This window comes from Labeo rohita, chromosome 5 (assembly GCF_022985175.1).
Source record: "Labeo rohita strain BAU-BD-2019 chromosome 5, IGBB_LRoh.1.0, whole genome shotgun sequence".
Taxonomy (NCBI): Eukaryota; Metazoa; Chordata; class Actinopteri; order Cypriniformes; family Cyprinidae; genus Labeo; species Labeo rohita.
The window spans coordinates 21,931,664-21,957,559 of record NC_066873.1 but is presented as its reverse complement, the minus strand read 5'-3'; the positions used below and the strand labels follow the sequence as shown (position 1 = coordinate 21,957,559).

The window sequence follows — 25,896 nt, the reverse complement described above, 5'->3', positions numbered from 1 at the left end:
AAAAAGCAGGATCCCCCTGCGCATCTGCCCAAGCAACCCTATTAGTGAAGCCCCCAGGCCACAACGCAAATCTGCTAAAAACGAAAACTGAAAAGTCAAAGCCCTTTTAAACTCTCCAGGCACACCAGATGCTGCTCGACTGAATTCTGCGAGCGAATAAAACAAAGCTGAAGCTGACTAGTAGCAGGGATTCTGGATGTGTTTACTTTTTTGTTGCAGGTGTCAAGTATGGCCAGCCACATGTCTTCTCCCCTGTCCTGCTTAAACAAACACTGAGCACAGCCTTCACCACAGGGGCTAACATAGTGTATAAGCAAACAAAAAGGCCCTTGCTTTCACACAATTACTGCACTGTTTTTGTCAGAGCTTTTATTCTGTTCATGTAGAATATTTGGCATACTTGCACGGGTGCATTTTAGCTAGTTATGACTGTCAGAAAGCTGAAAACATTCAGTCCCACCCACATGTTGACTGTAGTGTTGATTACAGTGGCTCTAGATCAAAACAGGCTCCCTCAAGCATAAAGCAACATTCGGCAAGATAAACAAACAGACTGATATTTAGTGTTCCCACATTATTTGACCAATACATTTCCATGATTTTACACTCATTTATCCCTACTGGAATTCATTGTATATTGAAACTGCACTCACAAAGTCAAATAAAATAGAAAATCTATTATTCTACATATACTACACACAAGCACATATGACCCTGAACCACAAAACCAGTCATAAGTAGCACGGGTATATTTGTAACAATAGCCAACAATACATTGAATGGGTCAAAATTATCGATTTTTCTTTAATGCCAAAAATCATTAGGATATTAAGTAAACATCATGTTCCATGAAGATATTTTGTAAATTTCCCACTGTGAATATATCAAAACTTAATTTTTGATTAGTAACATGCATTGCTAAAAAACTTCATTTGTACAATATTAAAGGTGATTTTCTCAATATTTTGATTTTTTTGCACCTTCAGATTCCAGATTTTCAAATAGCTGTATCTCTACTAAATATTGTCCTATCAACAAACCAAACATCTCAGTTTACCCTTATGACTGGTTTTGTGGTCTAGAGTCACATATATAGCCATGGAAATGTCTTGTAAATGTCAATATTGTAAGTAAAATGCTGAATAAATTGAAAAATACACTGAAAATGAATTTTTATATCTAATTTTAAAATGAATTTAAAGTTAAAAACTAATTTAAATTTTTACTTACATTATTGAAATTTCCATATTCCCAAGACTTCTTAAGATCAATTTCCATGGAAATCACACTTTTAAAATTCCTTGACATTTACAAGTTTTCCATGGCTGTGGGAATCCTGCCTAATGCAAATGTAAGGTTAAAACAACAAAACCCAAACGTTCTGGACTGTTTTGAAACTGCATCCTCAACAACAGGGTGTGTTGAGCTCATTGGCATGTTATTAGGAGCTGTAAAAGTTGTTGTGGCAGTCTTGTCTTTAAAGGTCACTTCATGCTCAATATAAAAACAACCCAGTTTCAGGACTGATCACTGCTGTAATGACACGAAGAAATGATTTCCACTCACAAACATTTCTCTTAAAGATCCAACAAACCAATTTCTGACATATTCAAGAAAATACATCAAGATTGTGTGGACCATAACAAATTGTGTCAATTGAGAAAGGCTGTTATGAATATTATGAAATGAGGAAATAAACATGTCTGTTCATGGAGCTGTAATAGAAACCAGTATGACACAACTTTGTCAGATTTGGCGAAAGAATCAAATTGAGTCTTAGTCTTTTGGCTTCTGTCGAAGTGGGTTACATGTTAGCCTTGGGAAATGAGCAGGTGTGTGTCCGTGTGTGTGTAAGATGGTGGGGGAAGGGAGCTATGACTTCACTGAAACTACTCAAGTGTGTTTGAGTAAATAAAGGGATTGGCTGGCGATACAGATTGGCGGGGCATAGTAATGTCCTTCCCACAGTAAAAGCACTTTGAGCTACCTGCATGACTAGTATCACAGAGGCAAAGTCCAGCCAAATCACAGCGATGTGATCCAGATCAGCTAATCAAAACAGAATCAAATGTCTCAGACACAAAAAACACTCGTTTTGATAAAAAAGTACAATATAAGGCTTTTGATAAACACCACAGATTAATCAAGTAGATAAGACAATCTGTTTAGGCCTAAAATAGCTTACTTATTTGATAGTGGAGAGGATAACATGGGTAATGATCATCTGAAATCAACAAGGGAATATCAGCAACAACCCTCCAGTTCCCATACCCACCCAACACAATATATATATAGATGAGAAATGAAAAATAATTTCCCCAGTGAACACTCAAAACTCTATAAAGCTGGCATCTTCATTGTGCAGTGCAAACCATCAGTTTGACACACATCAAGCACTCTATATTTTTACACCAATTTACTGTAATTTTAGATTATCCTAAACAATAAACATTCTTTCACAGACATTTCCACGGGAGTTTAGGATTTCACTCATCTCAATGTGTTTTACAGACTTGGAATTGCAGTTTTAAAATTCCTTCTTATATCCAATTTTCCCTGACTGTGGGAACCTTGTTTGAATTGCATTACCATGTAACTAGTAAGGTAAATTAACATTAGAGTCAGCAAAATGTTATACATCAAAGTATCATGGTATTCCAAAATGACATGCATTTTTTACAAAGTATCAATGAAACCAATTTAGCCATCAAACTATTATACCAAAAGACTAAAACGGAATATTAGTTCCACTACCAAAGCCACATATAACCAATAGCATGTTGCAAGCATTCGTTTCCATGATAGTACACTGTATATCACATTACATGACTGCTTAATTGTGTATTACATTTGTTGTACATATCACTTGTAAGAACCCAATAAACCCACCGGTTACATTTTCTATTAATATTAATATACTTCTGTCAGCAAGGCAGAAGGTGAATATCGTCAGCACGGAATATTTGTGGGTATGTTTATATGCAAGTAAACTGAATCTGCCTTGCTTGCATATAATCTACTCACTGACGTACGCAGAGCAGGTCGTAAAGTAAAATAAAATCAAAATGCATGCAAACCAATGCATTAATCGAACGCTTCTGTTGTTAAATCGCATTATACATTGCCTGAGTTTCTCACCTCGAAAGGGACCGAGACTCCGCTGTAGATGAGCCCTGCAGAAGTTTGGCGATGAATGGCTGCGCAAGCCGAACCTCCGGACATATAATAACACTCTTCAAAAATGATTCTCAAAACATCTGAAACTAACAAGGAGTCACGCTGCGTATTCCCAGGTCATACGGATAGTGACTGTGACAGTCAAGCACATGATCCTTATAAATATATCCAGGCAGTACGTGCGACGTGCTACTCTCTCACGATCTCAAGCAAGTGTGTTGCTGATCCACCGAGCGCGCGAATAGTAAATGATAGTAGGCAGCGCTGTAGAATCCGAGACAGCCAATCAGCGAACAGCATCAGACATCCGCGCGCATGTCAGCGCGCACCCACCAGTCTGTACTTAAAAACGAAAACATATGAGAATTTCACTAAAGAATACAACTGAAAGAAGAACTAAAAGCCTTTCTCAGCGAAAATCCCCTGAAAACAATCATCATGCTTACTTAAAATTCCACCATCATTTCCTGAAATTGTCTCATTTTAATCTAGCAGAAACACTTTTACAAAAAAAAAGATAAGTCAGCACAAATGATTTCTATAACTCACACATTTATTTACATAATTAAAAAACGCTAGCATCATTGGGTAGTGTAAATGGAAATATTTTGGGGAATCTCCCTTATGTTTTATTTTTTTGAAGACAGTACAAACCCGGGTCAGAAATTAACTTTCCCATTAAGGGGCAATATTTGCCCCCTGGAATTGATTTCCATGGGCATTTATTACATTTGTGAAGGCAGTTTTTATGATCACCTTATTATTGTCAAATACTTAAATTTACCCAATTACTTTAATCAATTAATTGACTGCTGTCAATAACAACAGACTGTTTAAAATTGTATCTAAATTACGTTACGTAAAAAAAAAAAAAAAAAAAAAAAAAACAGGAGCTCATAAGGCTGCAATATTATGACAAAAAATATTATTGTAGATTATTGCTCTTTATTTTGTAATAATGATTATTATCACCGATATAGAAAACATCACATTCTGCCTTCGAATCTGCGGTCCATGAAGTTAGCCAAGTCTAGCTCAAGTTATGCAAAAACTCCCATTATAATCACTGAAGCTACGAAATTAATATTTTATTTACATCGTATCTGCACCGTGTTGTTTATGATTTGGGAATTCGCGAGCGTGCGTGCTCATCAAAATCTCTGGTGAGCAATCTTCTGTTGAATTCCTAAGTTCAACAGAAACACGTTTGATTGGTTAATACATTTTCACATTTCAGTTTAATCGCGACAGCTGTAATACATTGTTTAATTGTGCAGGGGCATTTTTTGCCTCTTTGTCTTGAATTTATAGAGCATTTTTGTTCATTTTGGAGGCATTTTTGCCACAATCCCTCATTAATTTATGACCCTGGTACAAACTGATATCCCTGCTAAAAAAAAACAATAAAACCATCACAGAAAATTCTAACGGTTTCCACTACAAATACCATTACAAACATTACAAACCATCAACTTTTAACCATTAAAAATGGTTTTCTGTAGTATGTTTTGGGACATTTTCCATTAGGATTTATTGGTTTTAACAAGCCACCAATAGAATGTGGCCAATTACCATTTGAAACCAAAGGGTCCATTACAGTTTCCATTAAAACCAATACAAGTCCCATTATAACCAGTAAAACATTACAAATTTTGTGATGGTGTCTATTGTTTTTTTTTTTCAGCAGGGATTTACTATTATTTTGGTACAGGTTATAAGTTCAATTAAATGTGTGAAACACACTACAATATAAACCCACCCTGTCTCATTGTCCTAGAATTGTTATTGTGTTTTGTTAATGTGCTATTTACACATGATCGTGCATGTCTAAGAAACAATAAGGATCCCTGGACTTGGATTTTCGCAGATACTGGGCAGAAACCCCACACTGGATACTGCAGCGAATACCTGAAAGAGTTCACAGAGAGGTTTTCCCTCTCTCATTGCAGGTCAAGGGGCCGAGAGGTCATCACCTCTCTCACCTACATGAGGTGTGCTAAATGAGCTTCAGTAGCATGTTCCAATAACAATGCTATCAATCTGTCTTTTAAATGAGAGAACAAATTGATGAACCTGATAAAGTTTCACTCACTCACACAGTTTACCTAATAATGCATCTGAACATATAACTACACAATTTCCAATAACCTATAGTTAAAATTTCTCACTTGAAGTGCAAAAAAATATCACAGAGTTACTCCATGTGATCATGTATATGTGCTTATTTGTTAAGAAGCAGTGAAAAAGCAGAATAATGTGTGCGCTGGGGTCCTGATGGTCCTCTATGGGGCTATTTGCATTAATTACTGGCTGACTGTACATTCTCTTATACAACAAAGTTTCATGAATTTTCATGAATATGTGTATGTGTCATATTTGATGTGTTTCAAATTATATTTGATATCAAACCAGTACAAAAAATAAAGAAATTACAAGCAAGCAGAATAGCACAAATTTGTAAAGCTTAAAAATAAAAGACATGTATGAATCACCTCCAAAATCTGCATCACAAAAGACTCTTTAAATGTGGTGTGAAAATTCAGATGTTCCTACATGCCTTTGATAACCAGTCTGAATAAAAGACAATACTTGGAATGCTTGGAAATAACCATTCACAGATCTCACATCTTGGATAACACCTCCACAATGGGCCTGCAGTTATGTAACCTCTGTGTATTCAAAGTCATTGTTCATTGTGAAGAGCGTGTGGAGGAGTTTGCAAAGATATGAAGAACTAACAGTTAAGCTCTCTGCAAAAGTTAATGCTCCTAACAAAATCCAAACAGCAACAAAAAAGTTGAAGAGTTCAGTTAAGTTCAGCCGTTCTCCCAATTAAATACACATTTGAGCTTAGTCAGCACAGACGGTCTGACCTAGCTTCCCCTCAACTCCAGAAGTATTCACACCTCTGTTTTGTTGTTAGATGGGGCATTATGAATGTGAAAAGTAAGAAACAGCATGAATTATTTACATGTTTGAAACAGTTAATAAGAATGCATAAAGAACATAGTGCCTGCTGTTCCATTTTAGTTTTTCACTTCAAAGATTGGTGCCTAAAACAAAAGGAGATAAAAATGTATATTACTTAAAACCAAAACTTATAACAAAGTTAAAGTTAGGCTGATTATCTCAATGAAACATTTTGATGCTCTAAAAACATTCAGAATCTAAAACATTTTTCAAGAGTCTACGTGAGTTTGTTTTTTTCACATATAAGAACAGTAAAATGTGAATTCTCACATCTCTAACTCAAGAAACTCTCAAATCTAGCTGTTAACAGAGATGATCAGGTGCTGTGTTAAGAACAACAGTATATTAAAACGTAAGTGCTAATGTACTGCAGAAACATTAGTATACCATATGGTTACGCGTATGTGTTAAATCTCCATTACATGAGGGGAAGGAGGTCACAACCAGCTTTGTCTTTGATCTTTGGTGTCACTCTGTTATCATACTGTTTAATAGCTATTTCATTTCATTAAAACAGATTTAAAGCCTGACCCTTTCCAGACATACCAATCTAACTCAAGACTGACTCGTGTCATATATGATTTCTGACCCAAATATTTTATGCAAGTCAGCTGAAAAAAAGCACTCAGACTCTAGTCCATCAAATCAAGTGTCAGATAGTGTTTACCTCTGCACTGCCTCCAGATCAGCTTTCCCTATCCCAATTACTAACTTTACAGTCATTGTAAAAAACCAAACTGGCCTCAAATCAGGAATGATTGGCGGCAACCAATTCCAGACAAAGGGCAAAAGTAGGTCAGTACAGTCTACTGCTTCTTCTACTCAACCATCATTCATAGTTCTTCATTAACTAACATGTTACGTCAGATGATCACATGCATGGAAAAGTCCAAGCATGGAAACCAGTGTGACTCAATGCTCAGAATTAGCTTCCAAATGAGGAACAAGATATGTCGTGTTACTGCCTGACATTTAATATTACCCAAAAAAAGCTTAAAAATGTGACTGAATAGTTAAATAAAATCCCACTCTATATCTCATAAACTTAATTCCGTAACATACCTATTCCTTGAAGTCCAGCTACTTAAACCCAACACATTTCCTAGCATTTATAAAACATGCTGAGATAGACAGGATTAATTTTACACAAAGTCCGTATAGATTTATTTGCAAACATACCAGGGAAACCCCAACTGGCAAGTAAAGAATGGCTGAAGTACTTTCCCAGTCAATTTCTCTTAATGCATTCAAGTTTTATATTACGTTCTGCAAACTGATACAGACCACACAAGTGGACCTGCAACTACACAACTCAGTCATATTCAAATGCAACCAGATTGAAACCATATGAAAATATGACTGGATTTGATTTGCCAAGAATGTGGTCCATATATACGTTTCCAGAGGAATATCTAAAACACAATTTTTTTCCACAGTTGGCCTAGTTCACTGTTTGCGTGAGCCTGAGGAGAACGCCTTTATGTCTCTGCCTGACAAAACCACTCACATCCGAGGAACCAAAAAATAGGGCATCTCAAACTGCGGGATGTGATTTTTGAGAAACCTTGATGTGAAGTTCAGTAAATCCTCCCCCTAAAAAAGCTCAACAATAGCGGTGAAAAAAATCTGTCTCAGAGATTTGCTTCTGAGGTGACCACAGCACTGAAGGCTTTTCATTAGGATCGCTGCGACAGATAATAACCCATTGAACTCAGCCCTGAAGGTCACAAAGATCTCGCCTCTCCCCTCCCATTCTACAACAACAGATGCCACATGATACAACATGTCACAGATGGAGCAGATAAGATCAAAGGACAGGTGTAACAGTGAACAGAGACTTGGCTCGTATTCTGAGAGAATCAACACCAAAATGCAAAAAGGCAAACACTTTTATCATTGTTGCTGAAACTGCTGTTGACTTGAAGTGTTTCAAGTCTAAATCTGAATCTTAAAATTATATATTATACACTACCAGTCAAAAGTTTTTGAACATTAAGATTTTTAATGTTTCTGTTCACCAAGCCTGCATTTATTTGATCCAAAATACAGCAAAAGTTGTAATATTCTAAAAATATTTTTACCATTTATAATAACACCTTTCTATTTGAATATATTTTAAAATGTAATTTATTCCTGTAATCAGGAATATGCTGATTTGCTGTTCAAAAAACATTATTATCATCATCTTGGATTATCTATCTATCTATCTTTATATATATATATAATATATTATATATATATAAATAAATTCTTAAATCTCAAGAGTCGATTAGTTTAGCCTGTTCTCACTTAATGACATTGTAGCACGCTCCCATCCGATACATCGCAATAAGCTCTGTGCTTTATTACTTTAGATATGAAACAAAGTCTCAGATTTCAAATTCTGTCCATTTTATTACAGTATTCAAACAATAAATGCCGTTTGGCGCATGGAGTGACAGATCACTGTAGCGCCTCAGTTCAAGAGATGAACTGATCATCTCCTCCGCTTTAATACCAGTTTCAGCGTAAAATAAACATGAATGAACATCCTAGGGCATGTTAAAATAAAGAGTACAACTTGTGTCTCATAATCACTCAATCAATGTGCTCAATCACCATAGAAAGACATTAATTTTCTGAGGTAACGTCACATTTACCTCTGAAAAAACAAATTTTGCTAAATATATGCAACATATTCATTGTATTTTTTACTGCTCTTCAGTGTGTAATTTATGTTTGAATAAATCTGTCAAGTTTTTATTACAGCAACCATTTAAGCGTTTATATTTACAAAAACAAACTGGAGTAGAGATATACTAATCTAATTGTAACCTTAAGTGACTGTATACAAATCAGTTAACTTTAACCTTCAATATTATAGAAATGTAGTACCAACTGACTCTCATGTATATTTTACAACATTAGCTGAGAGATTTTTTTTCCTTGATAAAATTTGACCATTACTAATATTCAAAAAGAACTGATATCGAAATGGAAATTGAATCGAATCTCAAGCTTGTGAATCAGAATCAAATCAAATGGTGAACTTTGTGTCAAAACCCAGCCATAATTTATATACATTTATACTTATATATTATTGGATATATATGCATACACACAAGCATTAACGTACACACAAACAAACACAGCATTCTCCGCCCAGCAGGTGTGTGGGAGACTGGCTGCCAGCGAAATGAACAGGAAAGCTGAAAATACTCCATGTTCTCTTGGCTCCCACACACACTGAAGGCCAAAGAACATGATCTCCCACCCATGTATCTCGGGGGTAAACACAATCACACGATATAGGCTCAGACTTTACTGTAGGCTGTATATAAACAATTATACAAACACATCCGGATTACAATGTACAGACTATATTGTTTATGCAACATGAATGTTCACACTACTGGGATGCATGCCATGAATTATGCAATGTTTTCTTGTCAGTTCTGACACATAACAGCATTAACTGCTCTTAGCCATCACACCACTGACCACCCTTAGACCCTATAAGCCCTGAGCTACACAGAAAGCTTCGTCTAGTAATCTTTTGTTACTCCTGTTCCCATCTGGATGCTACAGTGAGTAGGATGGGCTGCTGGTTTGTTAAGTCAGTCAGGGGGCAAAGGACTGTCTTGTGTCCATCTGTGACTTTGCTGTCTGAAGAAGCGCTGACATTTTAATTATCTCTGACTGAAGCAAGAGACGCAAGGCCTCAGTCTGGGAAAAAACTGCCTACAAAAGACGACGGGTTATAAAACTGTCTAAATGAGAGGGATATGAAATGAAATACGTAGGTGTAAGCATGATGTCCAATAAAAAGTCAGACAAAAAGCTTTGTATAAATACAAAATGAATTGAATTTAAAATAAAATATAAATGAATCAATATGTAAATAAAAACTTGATAGATAAAAACGAATAAAATAAAATAAAATAAAATAAATGGACTTAAATCTCCAAAACAGCCTACAAAAATTCTCATAATGAGCATCCCAGAGAAAAGCTGTGATAACCGTGTCATGTGCTTTGGGAGGGGTCCAAAAGCATATGAGACAGCAGCTGGAAGACATTGCGTGTGTGCATGTGGAGTGGCATTAATATATGGGGGGGGAGGTTAGGAAATGGAGGAAACTAGAAGACAACACCCAGACAAACTCCCTGTGACCCACATACCCTCCCTCTTCCTCCCCCGTCTTCCCTCCACCTTCTGGGTAGAGACGGCTTGAGAGCTGACATTCCAACCCAACCCCCCTCTGTCAAAACAAACAAGAAGACCACCTGAGGAAAAGGAATTGTTTTGTCACATTTTCAAGGGTCTAATCTTAACCAGTCAGGGGTCCACATCATTTGCATGCCTTTATATTACACTTCAGACTATGGGTACCCAAGATATACATCAGAAATCAATTCTTGATATTCTATTAATAACTATGTCTCTGTGTATGACACAATATTGCGTAGCACTGAGGCATGCTGGAAGAAGTTTGCTTTTGTCCTGCTTCTGTGTCTCATGGGTGTTGTCATTCATCAGCAAAGGCTATGAAGACTACGCACTTCATAGAAAAAAACGTTATGTAACGGGACAAATGTCACAAACATTGGAGAAAGTTAAATTACGTCAATCACCACGTTTACATGCACATGGATAGTCAGAATTTGGCAAGAATCATGTAAACCCATGACCCATTATTAACAATAACCAAGATTAAGCTAAGACTCTGCTATGAAGACTACGCACTTCATAGAAAAAAACAGTAAAATTTTGTGAAATATTATTGCGATTTAAAATAGAGTTTTTTTATTAATAAGATAGAACTTATTCCTGTGATGCAAAATTAATTTTCAACAGCATTACTCCAGTCCTCAGTGATCCTTTATCATGATACTTAAATCATTCTAATACGCTCATTTATTAACAACGTTTAATTGTTTTTGTAACCTGTGATGCTTCTTTCACGATTCTTTGATGAATAAAACATTAAAAAGAACAGCATCTGTTTAAAACAGAATTCTTTTGTAACAATACACTACCGTTTGGGGCCAGTGAAGTTTTTTCCAATCTTTCATTGTTTGAAAGAAATTAATATTTTTATTTAGAAATTAATAAATTGATTAAAAGTGATAGTAAAGACTTATATTGTTAGGAATTTCTATTTGGAATAAATGCTGTTCTTTGTAACTTTTTATTCATCAAGGAATCCTGAAAAAAAGTATCACAGGTTATAATATAATATATTTTAAAACTTGATAATAAAAATAAATGAATTACCATAAATAATTATAAATAAGTTAGCATATTAGAATGATTTCGGAAGGGTCATGTGGCAGCGAAGACGTAATGATGTAGTAATGAAGTAATGATGCTGAAAATTCAGCTTTGCATCACAGAAATAAATTCTATTTAAAAGTATATTAAAACATAAAACCACTATTTTAAATTGCAGGAACATTTCACAATATTACTGTTTCTTTGTATGTTTTAATCAAATAAACACAGCCTTGACGAGCAGAAAACACCTCTTTAAAAACATTGAAAATCTAACTGATCCAAAACGGCAGTGTATATTTAACTAGAAAACAGTTATTTTAAATGGCAATTATATTTCACAGTATTTCTGGTGATACTGTATTTTTAATCAAATAAATGCAGCATTGGTGAGCATAAGAGACTTCTTTCAAAAACATAAAAAAAACTCATACTAACCCTAAATGTTTGAACATTATGAGTAAAAAGTCTAGTTGCTGTAAAACTGTAAGAAAGACTTAAAATAAAACTCAAAATATTAAAAGAAACGTTGAAGCTTATTTGTGACTCAGGACCACAAAACCAGTCATAAGGGTAAATTTTTTGAAAGTGAGATTTAAACATAATCCGAAAGCTGAATAAATAAGCTTTCCATTGATGTATGGTTTGTTAGGAGAGGACAATATTTGGCCAATATACAACTATTTGAAAAATCTAAATATTGAGAAAATCGCCTTTAAAGTTGTCCAAATGAAGTTCTTGGCAATGTATATTACTAATCAAAAATTAAACTTTGATATATTTATGGTAGGAACTTTACAAAATATCTTAATGGCACATGATCTTTACTTAATATCCTAATGATTTTTGGCATAAAAGAAAAATTGATAATTTTGACCCATACAATGCATTTTGGCTATTGCTATAAATATACTCATGCTACTTAAGACTGATCCAGGGTCACATATTTGTAACATTTTGTTAAAGCTCTTATGTGTTGCTCATGCATATACACTCTTAAACAGAACACAGCCCGTAACTGTCCCTTTAATCAGAAAATAATGTGTATGCAACCATGGTCACTGTCATATTATAATGAAGTAGCCCACTTATCAGTACATACATTCCACTGAACATCACCATGAGATTCCACCCACAGATCTCAGAGAATGCTAAGTGGCTATAGATGTTGTTGTCAGCAGACACTCATAATGATGTTCCCAGTAAAGGTTGGGGGAGGCCGCATCTTTCCACCCCACCATCCATGCTGAACAGCTGAACAGGCCCACTTGTGTGTTTGTACTCTTTCATTAATTCCACCAATGCGGACGACACTTGCTCAGTCAACTGGCTGCATAGCTGCCGTTTCTATTTTTCAAAGTCGTCTACTGGATAATCTCCCATCGCTTGGGAATGGTCAGATATGATGTCACTGCCTCAGAATGAAACAACGAGACAAAACAGTCCACACAAACGCAAACGCATAAAAGATAATCTGTTCAGATTACATAAGAACTGTCCCTTTTCATGGTGCTCCAAGTCAACAGACAAGCACCGCTGCCCTCGCTTTCAGCCTGAGGCTCCACTGGCCGCTCTGAGGCAGAGGAAAAATGAAGATGGGATCATTCAGACCATTTATGTAACAGTATGTAGTCATACACTCCATAAAAATTTCTCTAGGTTGCGTTTGTCTATTCGAACGGGTCGCTAGACTGTCTGCTCTGACCCTGCTCACAGCCTTCGCCATCATGCCACCAGTGCCTGAAACAATGCGAGCGCAGATGGCAGGCATGCCACGCCAAATGCCACACAAAGCAGTCCCAGATGGAGCCGGCCTTGGATTTATCTGCCTGATACAAGGGTATGGAGAGATTGCACATTTTGGTGATTCAAGAAACAGCCAAATATCTGTGTAAGAACATATGACCTTTCCATGTCTCACTTTTTACTTCCAGACAAATTCTCCTTTTGATCTGCTAATGCTCAGACCTGAAAATTGGGACGGATTACACAAGATCTCCTGCAAATTAGGGGAAGTTGGACTGGATGGACAATGCACCTATTATGCACGTTGGTACTGATTTGGGTTCTCAGACAGGAGCATGAGGCCCTTTTTTCCTTCCTGTTTAACTTTTACAGCCACCGTAAATATGTTTTGAACATAGCTTTTCTTAAAATAACCATTGAGACAAAGTGATCAGTAAACACAGCTGTTTGGCATCCCACATTAGTGTAGAATGGAAGCTGAGATTTTGTTAAAATTCCCCCAAAAAGTTAATCAAAAGTCTTTCTCTACACAATGTGGAATGCATTTTCCTAACAAGATGGGGTGACAAGAAAAACAAAAGCTTATTATTGTTCCTCATAAATAGCACTTCTCTGACATCTGTACTTGCTTAGTATTATATAACAACAGTGTGAAATCACAACTTTTTGGAGGGAAAGGCTGAATATTATATAATATTGAATCAAGAGAGGTAAAGTGGTGAAAACTCTTCCTGAAATCCAACTCTTAGGAAAACACTGAGCACAGTTCAACTGTGATGTGACCCTATGACCCAAACACTGCTATGAATCAATATCACTATGAACCCATTGGGATGTTACTGTTTAAAAAGCATTGTTACTCTTCTGAATTTAACAAATCCTTTCAGAACAGAAATGTCCTTATTAGTGATTTAGGGATTTAGGGTCCTTGTACTTTTCCGTAAGAAGCGTGAAGATCTGGTGATTGTAGTCACATTCAAACCTTCCTGTGTGCTCTCATGCTGTTTTCCTGGTGAGGTGAGGAGTGAAACGGAAGCTGCACAGCCCATCCCAAACCAGAGAGAACTATCAAAACAGACACACACCCTCCCTATCATAATCTCTCTCCTTTGTAAAACACTTGGGTTCTATAGCATTTCCTCTAATAATGTACATTCAAGTACTTCAGCACTTCCGTAAATGCAGCGTACAGTCCTGACAAGTGTACAGTACAATACAAAAAAACTATCAGCTGTAATTGCAAGAAATTCACTGTGAAAAACACAAAGTCAGTAGGTCATTTTACACACACAGTCTTTATTGTTAAATTACTGTTAAGAGATCACGTGTAAATAGAACATTTTCAAAAAATGAGAAGCTGTAACATTACCAGTAAATTACCAGTAATGTACTCTGTGTGAACGCAGAACGAAATTACCGGTATGAGCACGTCAACAAATCCATTTTTACAAACACAACACTGGGAGGCGCAGCCATTTGAATGTCATTTATAGTTAATTATATCACAGGTATTTTGAAACTGATGTATAAATGGTGCTTTACTGGTAAAAAGATAGAACATCACAACCTGTGTGAATTGTGCATTTTTTGTATTTACCGGTAAAGTCATTCCAGTAATTTTACAACAATTTAATGGTATACTGTGTGAAAGGGGCTAATGTTTAAGCATTACAGTAGGGATGGGCGATATCTAGTTTGCGATATACCGGTATAAATTCTCCCCACAGAGAGCAAGTTCTTGTACTTGCTTCACAGCAGCAATTTAGCAGCAGCAGTGTAGCAGATGTATTCCGGACCAAATACATTAACATTGTCATGTCCATTACAATGCAAAACTCTTCTGAGAGCTGTCATGATAGAACCAATATAGTATACTAACCTGCTTGAACTTTTTTATTTGAAACATTTTTCTTAATCACTATAACACAAAGGTAGAATAACAAACTTTTTATTCACCAAAAATATATTTTTTTTTACCATATTTTACAGTAAAATTGCATGTCTTGTTAAATGTAATATATTTAACATGGTAAGGGTTATGTTACATTACTCACCCATTAAAATGACTAACATCCTGAAATGTTCACGGTGCCATAGAAAAACCTTTTTTTCCTTACAGAACCTTTAACATCTGAAGAACCTTTCTGTTTCACAAAAGGTTCTTTGTGGCGAAAGAAAGTTCTTCAGATTATAAAAAGGTATGAATAAGATGGTTCTTTAAAAAACCTTTGACTGAAGGTTCTTTGTGGAACCAAAAATGGTTCTTCTATGGCATTGTTGTGAAGAGCCTTTTAAAGCATCTTTATTTTTTAAGAGTGTATGTAAAATCCTGTTCTTGCACAGAACAAGAATCTACAAGATGAAGAGCGGGTACTAGTGAGAATAATAACCCTATTTACAATTAAACACAATTTACAGAGAGACTCCACAGGTTCAGATTATGCTAAACACAGATACTGCAGCCAAAAATATATTGATATTTACCGTATACTTCAGTGAAATGCCTAGAAGCAACAATAATATAGCACGTTTAAAATGGTAGTCTGTTTAAAAGAAATTCAAAGCCTTTACCGTCATGTCGTGTGGCAGTCGCATTAAATATTTATTTCTAATAGGTGAACACCGTATGACACTGACATGAATTGCTCATTATTTATGAATGTGGCACTGGATCTATTCTGATAAAGTTTTGATGAAACTGTATGCTCAGTCATTGTGTGAGCATTTCGAAACGCAGCCTCTTTCATCATGATAAACTGCCTCACATACAACTGCAATCGAGTGATTCTCAGTGCTGCAATATGCATCCATAATGTAATACACACAGAAACATAAGCTCAAAATGTAGAATCAGGATTAATGCTTTATATCAGGCGTGTTCAACAGGGGGTCTGCGGCAGTACAGCAGGGAGTCCGCCAATTACTCTTTGAACTCATGATTAAAACATGCAGAAACAAAATTACAATATACTTAAAAATTAAAAAGGTAAAAAGCTGTTTCATTGTACCTCTCACATTACAAAGTATAAAATAAAATAAAACACACTGAAGATACGTATATGAATCTGAACACTGAAAAATGACGTTCAAAATTCTCACTCAGAAACTGCTAGTAAATTTCACAAATAATTACAAATTTTAAAGTATAAAGACTGACAGTGTTTGTTTTTGTTTTGTTTTTTAATACACTGTACTCAAATGTGGTCATTTAGAGTGAAACATTAATAAGCATTTTAACAGCTTTCAATGTAAGTATCAAAATAAATAAATTAACATTAAAATCAGTGTTGCATGCCAGTGGATAAAAACAAAACAGTTCCTCCAGAAAACACAAGGACTAAAAAACAACAGTAAACCTGGACAATAAATACAGCAAACAGTGTAAAAACAGAATTGACAAGTAGATAATGTTAATAATATAATAAGGTACTAGTGAGTAATATTCTGTCTCTCTTTATTCACAATGGCCTTAAAATACACATACATATAATTAAGCATGTAATAATATAACGATTGCCATTCTGTTATGTTATATATGACAGCTGTATATCAGCTAGTTTGTCTGTCAGTTAGCAGGTGCTTTTATCCAAAGTAAAGTGAAATAACCCGCTTTTAGGGATTGTACCCAATGAAAACTGGCAAACAATGCTGACCGAGAGCTTTCAAAGCCCACCTCTGGCTGCGACGCAAACCCCTGCTTTTGTTCTGTCAGTCAACATACCTCCAACCAGTGCACCTGCACATGTTCACTTTCTTCTCAGCATGCATGTCTGTACAACTTCACTTTAACAACCAAGAAAGACATCTTGCTGAAATGTCTAGCTGTAATATAAATTGTAAGAAGGTAGAGCATGTTGTTCACAGCTGTTGAAGTCATTACATGATGCACTGACATATCAGTCAGCACTGCATAATGCTCATCTGCTCTTTCTGGGTAAATATTAAACTTTTTTACCATTAGTGTGCACATTGGCCATGCAGATGCTGAGTAAAATATAATGGTGGGTGACGGCGCTGACAGCTGCTTGAGGACGTTATAAATGGACCGACTTTCATGAGCATCAGGAGATCGCATGCAGCTGTTTTGACTAATGGTGATTTCTTTCATTAATGTCACTGTTCATTGTTTCTATGTGGGGTACAAAATAAAATATTTATGATATAAATTTTAAAGGGATAGTTCACTCAAAAAAGAAAATTCTGTCATTACTTACTCACACTCATGTCATTCCAAATTTTCGTTCATCTTCACAACGCAAATTAAGATATTTTTAATGATATCTGAGAGATTTCAGGCCCTGCATAAACAGCAATGCAACCACATGCTCAAGGCCCAAAAAGGACCTTAATGACAGTAATTAATGCCAGAAGTTTCATTTTTGGGTGAACGATCTCTTTAAATATCTTTATGTTGACCACTGTGCCCATCCAATAAGTGATTTTCTACTTCACATGAATATGAAACCACACTGAATTCACAATGCTAGAAAATTACAGGACACATTGCAAGTAATTACAGTAATTCTCTGCAATGCTACTTCAATTTCCATCCAGGGATGGATTCCTTTAAAAGCATTTATATAACATAGCATGTACAGTATTTTTATGAAATATTCTGGAAACCTCATGCTATTCATATTTTAATTTAATTTAAGGGGCAGATTGTAAAAAGGCCCTAAACTTCCTAGTTACTTCATCTGAAGGAGTCACGGAAGTGACTCAGGGTTGTATGTGATCAGTCACAATGGTGCTTTTGCAACTCTACAACTGCTCCTCTGTAAATAAAATATTTTATGTTAAAGCTTTATTCAGACATAACTCTGCAAGAACATAAGCCCTGGAATAGTTATCATGCCTAAGTTATGACGCAGAATCATCAGCTGGGACATCATGACCTTTTGAGGAGTTTTTATGTTCAGAGATGGGATCAGAACTTTTTCAATGCCAGGCAACTGAATGCTTAATATTTGTCTGATGGTTACACTGACCTCTTCTTTTGTCTGTTTGACTGTGTTTTGGAACTGTGGTTTTATTAACGGTTTCCAGTGGTAACCAAACTGTCACTTCCTGTTTGGTAATGTTTCTATGACAGTTGTTCACTGAGCAACATTCAGGCACTGTTTTATATGCTCATCCACAATACAACATGCAACAATATGAATTGATAAAATGATCTGAGAACAGTCATAAACAATGACATAAATTCAGCTGACCGATGAGAAAATCTGAAGATGTGAATGTTCAAATGACACTTTGACTCATGACTCACATTAAATTATGTATTTTGCTTGTATAGAACACAAAAAAAAAAACATACTTGCATACGATTCAAAACCAGTAACATTTAAGGGTGTCTATAAAACAAAAGGAAAACTCATTTAAAATTTAGCTTAAGTTTAAAGAAGTTACTTCTAGAACAAAAATTTCCTCGCCCCCTTGTCATCCAAGATGTCCATGTTTGAATGCAGCTTCAAATGGCTGTAAACGATTCCAGGCGAGGAAGAAGGGCTTTTAAAAGAAATTACAATTAATATACTTTTTAACCTCAAATGCTCATCTTGTCTAGCTCTGCGATATGCTTGCATACTTTGTGTAATCCGGGTCAATGCAGGGTATTTTGAAAAACTCCCATCTCATTTTCTCGTCCAACTACAAAATCGTCCTACCCCGCTGCAGAAGTACCGACCCAGTGTTCACAAAGTGAACATGCAAAGAATATCAAACACCCTTTATAAAAAAAGTAAAACAGCGATGTACGACAATTTCGAAGTTGGAGGAGAAAATGAGATCTGAGTTTTTCGACATACCCTAACTGTATTACACAGAGCACACATGCACATCGCATTTGAGGTTAAAAAGTATATAAATTGTCATTTTTTATATAAGGGATTGTTTCGCTAGATAATACCATTTGTCCTCGGCTGGGATCATTTAGAGCCCTTTGAAGCTGCATATAAACTGCATTTTGGAAGTTCAAACTCACGGGCACCATTGAAGTCCACTATATGGAGAACATTCCTGAAATGTTTTCCTCAAGAAACAATTTCTTTATTACTGAAGCAAGAAAGACATGAACATCTTGGATGTGACAAGGGGGTGAGTAAATTATCTGTAAATTTTTTGTTCTTAAAGTGAACTTCTCTTTTAAGGCATCTAAAAATAAACAGCCTAAGTATTTCAGCCTCTCTGATTATTGCTGAATGAGTCAGATTTGATGGACATTTACAATTTATAATTGTCAATATTCAGTAGTTAATCAACACTCAACACAATAATATCTGTCTGTAAAACTGACATTGTACTTTCACTCACTGAGAACATTTTGGGTTAATGCCGTGGTACCATTTGACACTGTGTTTATTTATATAATGACTACATCTAAATTGAATTTAATATACAGTACCTAAATAGCATTTTAGAGCTCAGAGTTTGTTTTTAGAGTTCAGTAATTGAATGTTTTTTTTTGTAGCATCATAGTAAGGAAACCAAAGAACATCAACAATACGAAGAGCAATATCAAATAGAGTAACAAAGAAAATCAATTTTTTAACTGTGTGACAGCTTTAAAACCCATAACTCCGGCCTTCCGTTGAACTTTCTCAAATTGCATCAGCAAACCAAACCCTAATACAAAACCTGTAGAGACAGAGGAGTAAGTTTGACTCAAAGTCTCAAGCACGTCAATCAGTCTCGTCCGGGAGGAGGAGAAAGAAGATGGGATGTTTTCCCATCTACACCGTAACCGGCAAGATTATGTGGCATGGAACCCGTGAGAATTATTTCCACATATCAGAAAGCCAATAAATCTCTCACAAATTTAGCAGTTGGTGGGTGAATGAGTTTCTCAGTCAGCGGTTACCTATTGGATTCAAAGGGCTGATTCGCTATGATGTAACTGGATATGAGCTCATTATGAGTCAGACAGACAGAGAGGATTGAGAAGAGAAGCGTGTATATGCTTCAGTAGGCTTGAAGACAAAGTGCTAGCTCGCTCACTCACACACACACACACACACACACACACACACACACACTGACAGTAATCATTTTTGAGTCTCCCCCTTCTGTCATCTGTTGCTATTCAGACAGCAGTAAAAGCTGTGCCAGTGTCCCCAGTGAGACCTTGTGAAATACTTTCTGAAGTCAAGGGGAAAAAACACAGATATTCAGGATTATCTCCAGACAAAAAGACTGAATGTTTGATGAATTACAGACACAGCAGTGCTCATACAAACACTAGTGGTTCATCTGTACCTGTTTGTTCAGTGTTTGGGTAATTATACTATTATACATGTTCATGTATACTTCCAGAATGTTCCCTCTTACCTGGGTGTAAATCAGTAAACTTCAACCCTGTCTGTCATATTCTCCTAAGACTCAACAATTTCCTTTTGTTTTCTGCAGAGAACATTTGGTTTTTAAATGTTTGTTTAATTGATTTGGCCATGACAACTTCTAATTTCCTTTTGAAAACACCTGGCTTCGAATGATAAAATAAGATTGAATGCCAGAACATTAAACAGAATGATAGAATGATAGATAGAACAATAGAACAATAGAAAGATAGCTAAAGTTATAGAACAAATAATAAAATGATAGATAGAACAATAGAATGATAGATTAAACAATAGACAGAACAACGTAACAATAGATAGAACAACAGAATGGTAGATAAAACAACAGAACGATAGAATGATAGAACAATAGATAGAACAATAGAACGAAAACCGGAACGACAGAACAAATGATAGAACGCACAATAGAACGAACGATAGATGGGGCAGCCGTGGCCTAATGGTTAGGGAGTCAACAGAACGAACGACAGAATAATAGATAGATAGATAGATAGATAGATAGATAGATAGAATAACAGCGAACGATAGAACGACAGAACTATAGATAGATAGATAGATAGATAAATAGAACGACAGAACGACAGACAGATAGACATAGTTTGATAGAACGATAGACAGATAGATATATAGAATGACAGAATGACAGACAGATAGACATAGTTTGATAGAACGATAGACAACAATAGACAGGTAGATAGATAGATAGGTAGATAGATAGATAGATAGATAGATAGACAGAATAACAGCGAACGATAGAATGACAGAACAATAGACAGAATAACAGAACAAATGATAGAACAACAGAACTATAGACAGATAGATAGATAGACAGATAGATAGATAAATAAATAGAATGATAGACAGACAGTGATAGAACAAATTATGAACGAACGAACGATAGATAGATAGATAGATAGATAGATAGATAGATAGATAGATAGATAGATAGAATAACAGCGAACGATAGAACGCCAGAACAATAGATAGATAGATAGAATAACAGAACAAACGATAGAACGACAGAACTATAGATAGATAGATAGAATAACAGCGAACGATAGAACGACAAAACAATCGATAGATAGATAGATAAATAGAACGATAGACAGACAGTGATAGAACAAATTATGAAACAGACAGAACAAACAATAGAACAAACGAACGAACGAACGAACGAACGAACGATAGATAGATAGATAGATAGATAGATAGTGATAGAACAAATTATGAAAATGAGATAGAACAAATGATAGAACGAACAACAAGAAACAGAACAATAGACAGAGATAGATATATAGACAAAGCGATAGAACGAACAATAGTAGGATAGATAGAATGATAGATTGAACAACAGAACAAGAAATAGAACAATATAATAGATAGAACAATATAATGACAGAATGATAGAACGGCAGAATGGTAAAACTATAGAACGATAGAAAGATAGATAGATAGACAGATAGACAGATAGATAGATAGATAGATAGATAAATAGAACGACAGAACGACAGACAGAGACATAGTTTGATAGAACGATAGACAGATAGATATATAGAATGACAGAATGACAGACAGATAGACATAGTTTGATAGAACGATAGACAACAATAGACAGGTAGATAGATAGATAGATAGATAGATAGATAGATAGATAGATAGATAGATAGATAGATAGATAGATAGATAGATAGATAGACAGAATAACAGCGAACGATAGAACGATAGACAGATAGATATATAGAATGACAGAATGACAGACAGATAGACATAGTTTGATAGAACGATAGACAACAATAGACAGGTAGATAGATAGATAGGTAGATAGATAGATAGATAGATAGATAGATAGACAGAATAACAGCGAACGATAGAACGACAGAACAATAGATAGAATAACAGAACAAATGATAGAACAACAGAACTATAGACAGATAGATAGATAGACAGATAGATAGATAAATAAATAGAATGATAGACAGACAGTGATAGAACAAATTATGAACGAACGAACGATAGATAGATAGATAGAATAACAGCGAACGATAGAACGACAGAACAATAGATAGATAGATAGAATAACAGAACAAACGATAGAACGACAGAACTATAGATAGATAGATAGAATAACAGCGAACGATAGAACGACAAAACAATCGATAGATAGATAGATAAATAGAACGATAGACAGTGATAGAACAAATTATGAAACAGACAGAACAAACAATAGAACAAACGAACGAACAAACGAACGAACGAACGAACGAACGATAGATAGATAGATAGATAGATAGATAGATAGATAGATAGATAGATAGATAGATAGATCGATAGATAGTGATAGAACAAATTATGAAAATGAGACAGAACAAATGATAGAACGAACAACAAGAAACAGAACAATAGACAGAGATAGATATATAGACAAAGCGATAGAACGAACAATAGTAGGATAGATAGAATGATAGATTGAACAACAGAACAAGAAATAGAACAATATAATAGATAGAACAATATAATAGATAGAATGATAGAACGGCAGAATGGTAAAACTATAGAACGATAGACAGATAGACAGATAGACAGACAGACAGACAGACAGACAGACAGACAGACAGACAGACAGACAGACAGACAGACAGACAGACAGATAGATAGATAGATAGATAGATAGATAGATAGATAGATAGATAGATAGACAGACAGACAGACAGACAGACAGACAGACAGACAGACAGACAGACAGACAGACAGATAGATAGATAGATAGATAGATAGATAGATAGATAGATAGATAGACAGACAGACAGACAGACAGACAGACAGACAGACAGACAGACAGATAGATAGATAGATAGATAGATATCAGAAACGACACAGAGAAAACTAAATATTTATACCTTTTTCTTAAAAACAAACTGAAAGCAATCCTGAGATTGATCCACATAAGTGATTATTTTGTAATTTCTACTGAATCTATTTTAATACATTTTTTTCAGTTCTAAGAAAACTTTCTGGATCCCCTGTTGTGAATCACATCTAAGAAATCCCTAAAAATCTGTACTCCGTAGATAAGTACTTCATGTTGAAATACCCATGGATGCTGTCCTAGATTTCATTTACTGTAACAATGTAATTTGTCCGTCACTTGACAGTGAGAGTCACTTCATGTCGGGTGTAAAGTGAAAGGCACACTCCCACGAGTCAAAGTCACTCAACTCCCCCTCCAACCACACAGTCATCCTCCTCTCATCATTTCTGTCTTTTCTCTGTCCTACTCTGCCTCTCAGCGCCATTAGTCACAGTGTTGAGAGCGCAGTCGGCCCCTGCACCTGTCCTCTCCCGCTCTCACTCACACACCCGAGGGAAATATTATTGCCCTGGGAAGAGTCGTCAGCCTGACTGCTCTCTCTTCATCCCTCTATCTCACACTGACACACTCATGCATGTAGAAAAGTCCTATTACATACCTCTAAAATTTAGCATTCATTTTTAGCAATCTGTTTTTGCTCAGACTCTCACATATGGACAGAATAACCGTCTCTGGCCTCTGATTTGTAGCACGTATAAAATGACAACCTCATGAGACACAGGTGCACCATTACCTTCATCTCCCTCAAACATCAATTTATGTGGTCACAGTTAGTTTAATGCAATTGAAATTGACACCTTTTATGACTACCCATAATCCTTTCTGGCACATGTGTGCCTTTCATTCAAATAGGGAGGGGTTTTTTTTCCATTTTATTAGAGAAATATAAAAAATATGTCTTTGAGTCTCATCTAACATGGTCAAAAATAAACTGCACAGGTTATGCCCTATTAAAAAGTGTTAAATAACATCAAAATCTAATCTACTGCTCAATAGTTGATGATGATGACGGGATAATATCTTCTCACGTTCTTCTTTGATGCATTAGAGAGCGTGCGTTTCAACTGTCATGGTTTACATTTTCAGCTAACAGGCAACAAATGAGGCAAACAATTACCTTTTTATGAGAGCAAACATTTTTTGAAGTTTTAAAGAATGACTGAACTGTGAATCCTCCAGCTCTGGTTGAGTAAAACAGATCAAAGCTGATCGAAAGTGTTTTTAAATGAATTCCTACACATGCCTAAACAACTCCATGCTATATTTAGAGCTTGATCTCCATTTAAGATTAGCTTCTAATTACCTCATTATGTTTATCATTTAAAGTTTCCCCATGCAACACATTCAAGTCAAACTTAATTTACTCTGTTCTCAAACACCAATTACCATTCAGAGCCTCATTTGTGCAATTCAAACTGAACATTAGAAACACTCAAGTCATATACTGTATCATACATACAGGCCTTCACTGAATCTACTCGTACTTCCATGCCTATAATATTTTAGTACTGGTTGGATGGACATATAGTCACACAATTTCAGTATCTCAAAATACACCAGAGATAAAAGACTGCATGTCTGAAGCTACAGTCTACAGACTGAAGAACAACTATCTGCCCCATGTCTGGACACTATTCACACATTTCTCAATTCATACCCATGAGGAACTCAAAAACAGGATGCAACATGAATATAAATGATGCGGTATGTAGCAAAGACATGGCATTATTATACTAGACAATATATTTTAATACTCTTACTAACACTGCTATATTAAACATTTTAGATTTTTTTTTGGCTCTTTTGCACTGTAAAAAACAATTTGTTGAGTCAACTTAAAATAATTTGTAACCTGGCTGCCTTAAAATTTGAAGTTCAGTCAACTCAAAAAAAGTTTATTCAACTTAAAATGTTAAATTATACTAAGTGACAGCTTAGATATTTGAGTTGAATCAACTTAAAATTTTAAGGCAGCTGGGGTTACATACCCATCTCTTAAGTTTAGCAAACACAAATATCTAAGTTGTTACTTAGTACAACTTAACATTTCAAGTTGACTAAACTTATTTTAGTTGACTGAACTTACAATTTTAAGGCAGCAGGGTAACAAATTATTTTAAGCTGACTCAACAAATTGTTTTTTATTTTTTACAGTGTGTGGCATAATCATATAAACACAAAAACATATATTTAATGCATACATATGACTATAACATACACTGTAAAAAACAATTTGTTGAGTCAACTTTGTTACCCGTCTGCCTTAAAATTTTAGGTTCAGTCAACTAAAATAAGTTTAGTCAGCTTGAAATGTTAAGTTGTACTAAGTAACAACTTAGATATTTGTGTTTGCTAAACTTAACAGATGGGTATGTAACCCAGTTGCCTTAAAATTTTAAGTTGATTCAACTCAAATATCTAAGTTGTCACTTAACAACATTTCAAGTTGACTAAACTTAACATTTTAAGGCAGCAGGGTAAAAATGTATTTTAAGCTGACTCAACAAATTGTGTTTTTTGTTTTTT

General features: G+C 35.4%; 1 protein-coding gene across 2 annotated transcripts in view; it reads right to left on the bottom strand.

Moving 5' to 3' along the window:
- The window catches only part of rasgef1ba (RasGEF domain family, member 1Ba), an 88,384-nt gene that overhangs the window by 20,038 nt on the left and 42,450 nt on the right, over positions 1-25,896 (bottom strand). The window contains exon 1 of one of the 2 annotated variants that reach the window (XM_051109483.1): positions 3,139-3,397. The exons of the other annotated variant lie outside the window; for it this stretch is intronic. Within the exon in view, the coding sequence (XP_050965440.1) occupies positions 3,139-3,222 (84 nt within the window). The 5' untranslated portion in view covers positions 3,223-3,397. Of the gene's footprint in view, positions 1-3,138; positions 3,398-25,896 lie in introns of those variants that run through there. 2 annotated transcript variants of the gene reach the window in all.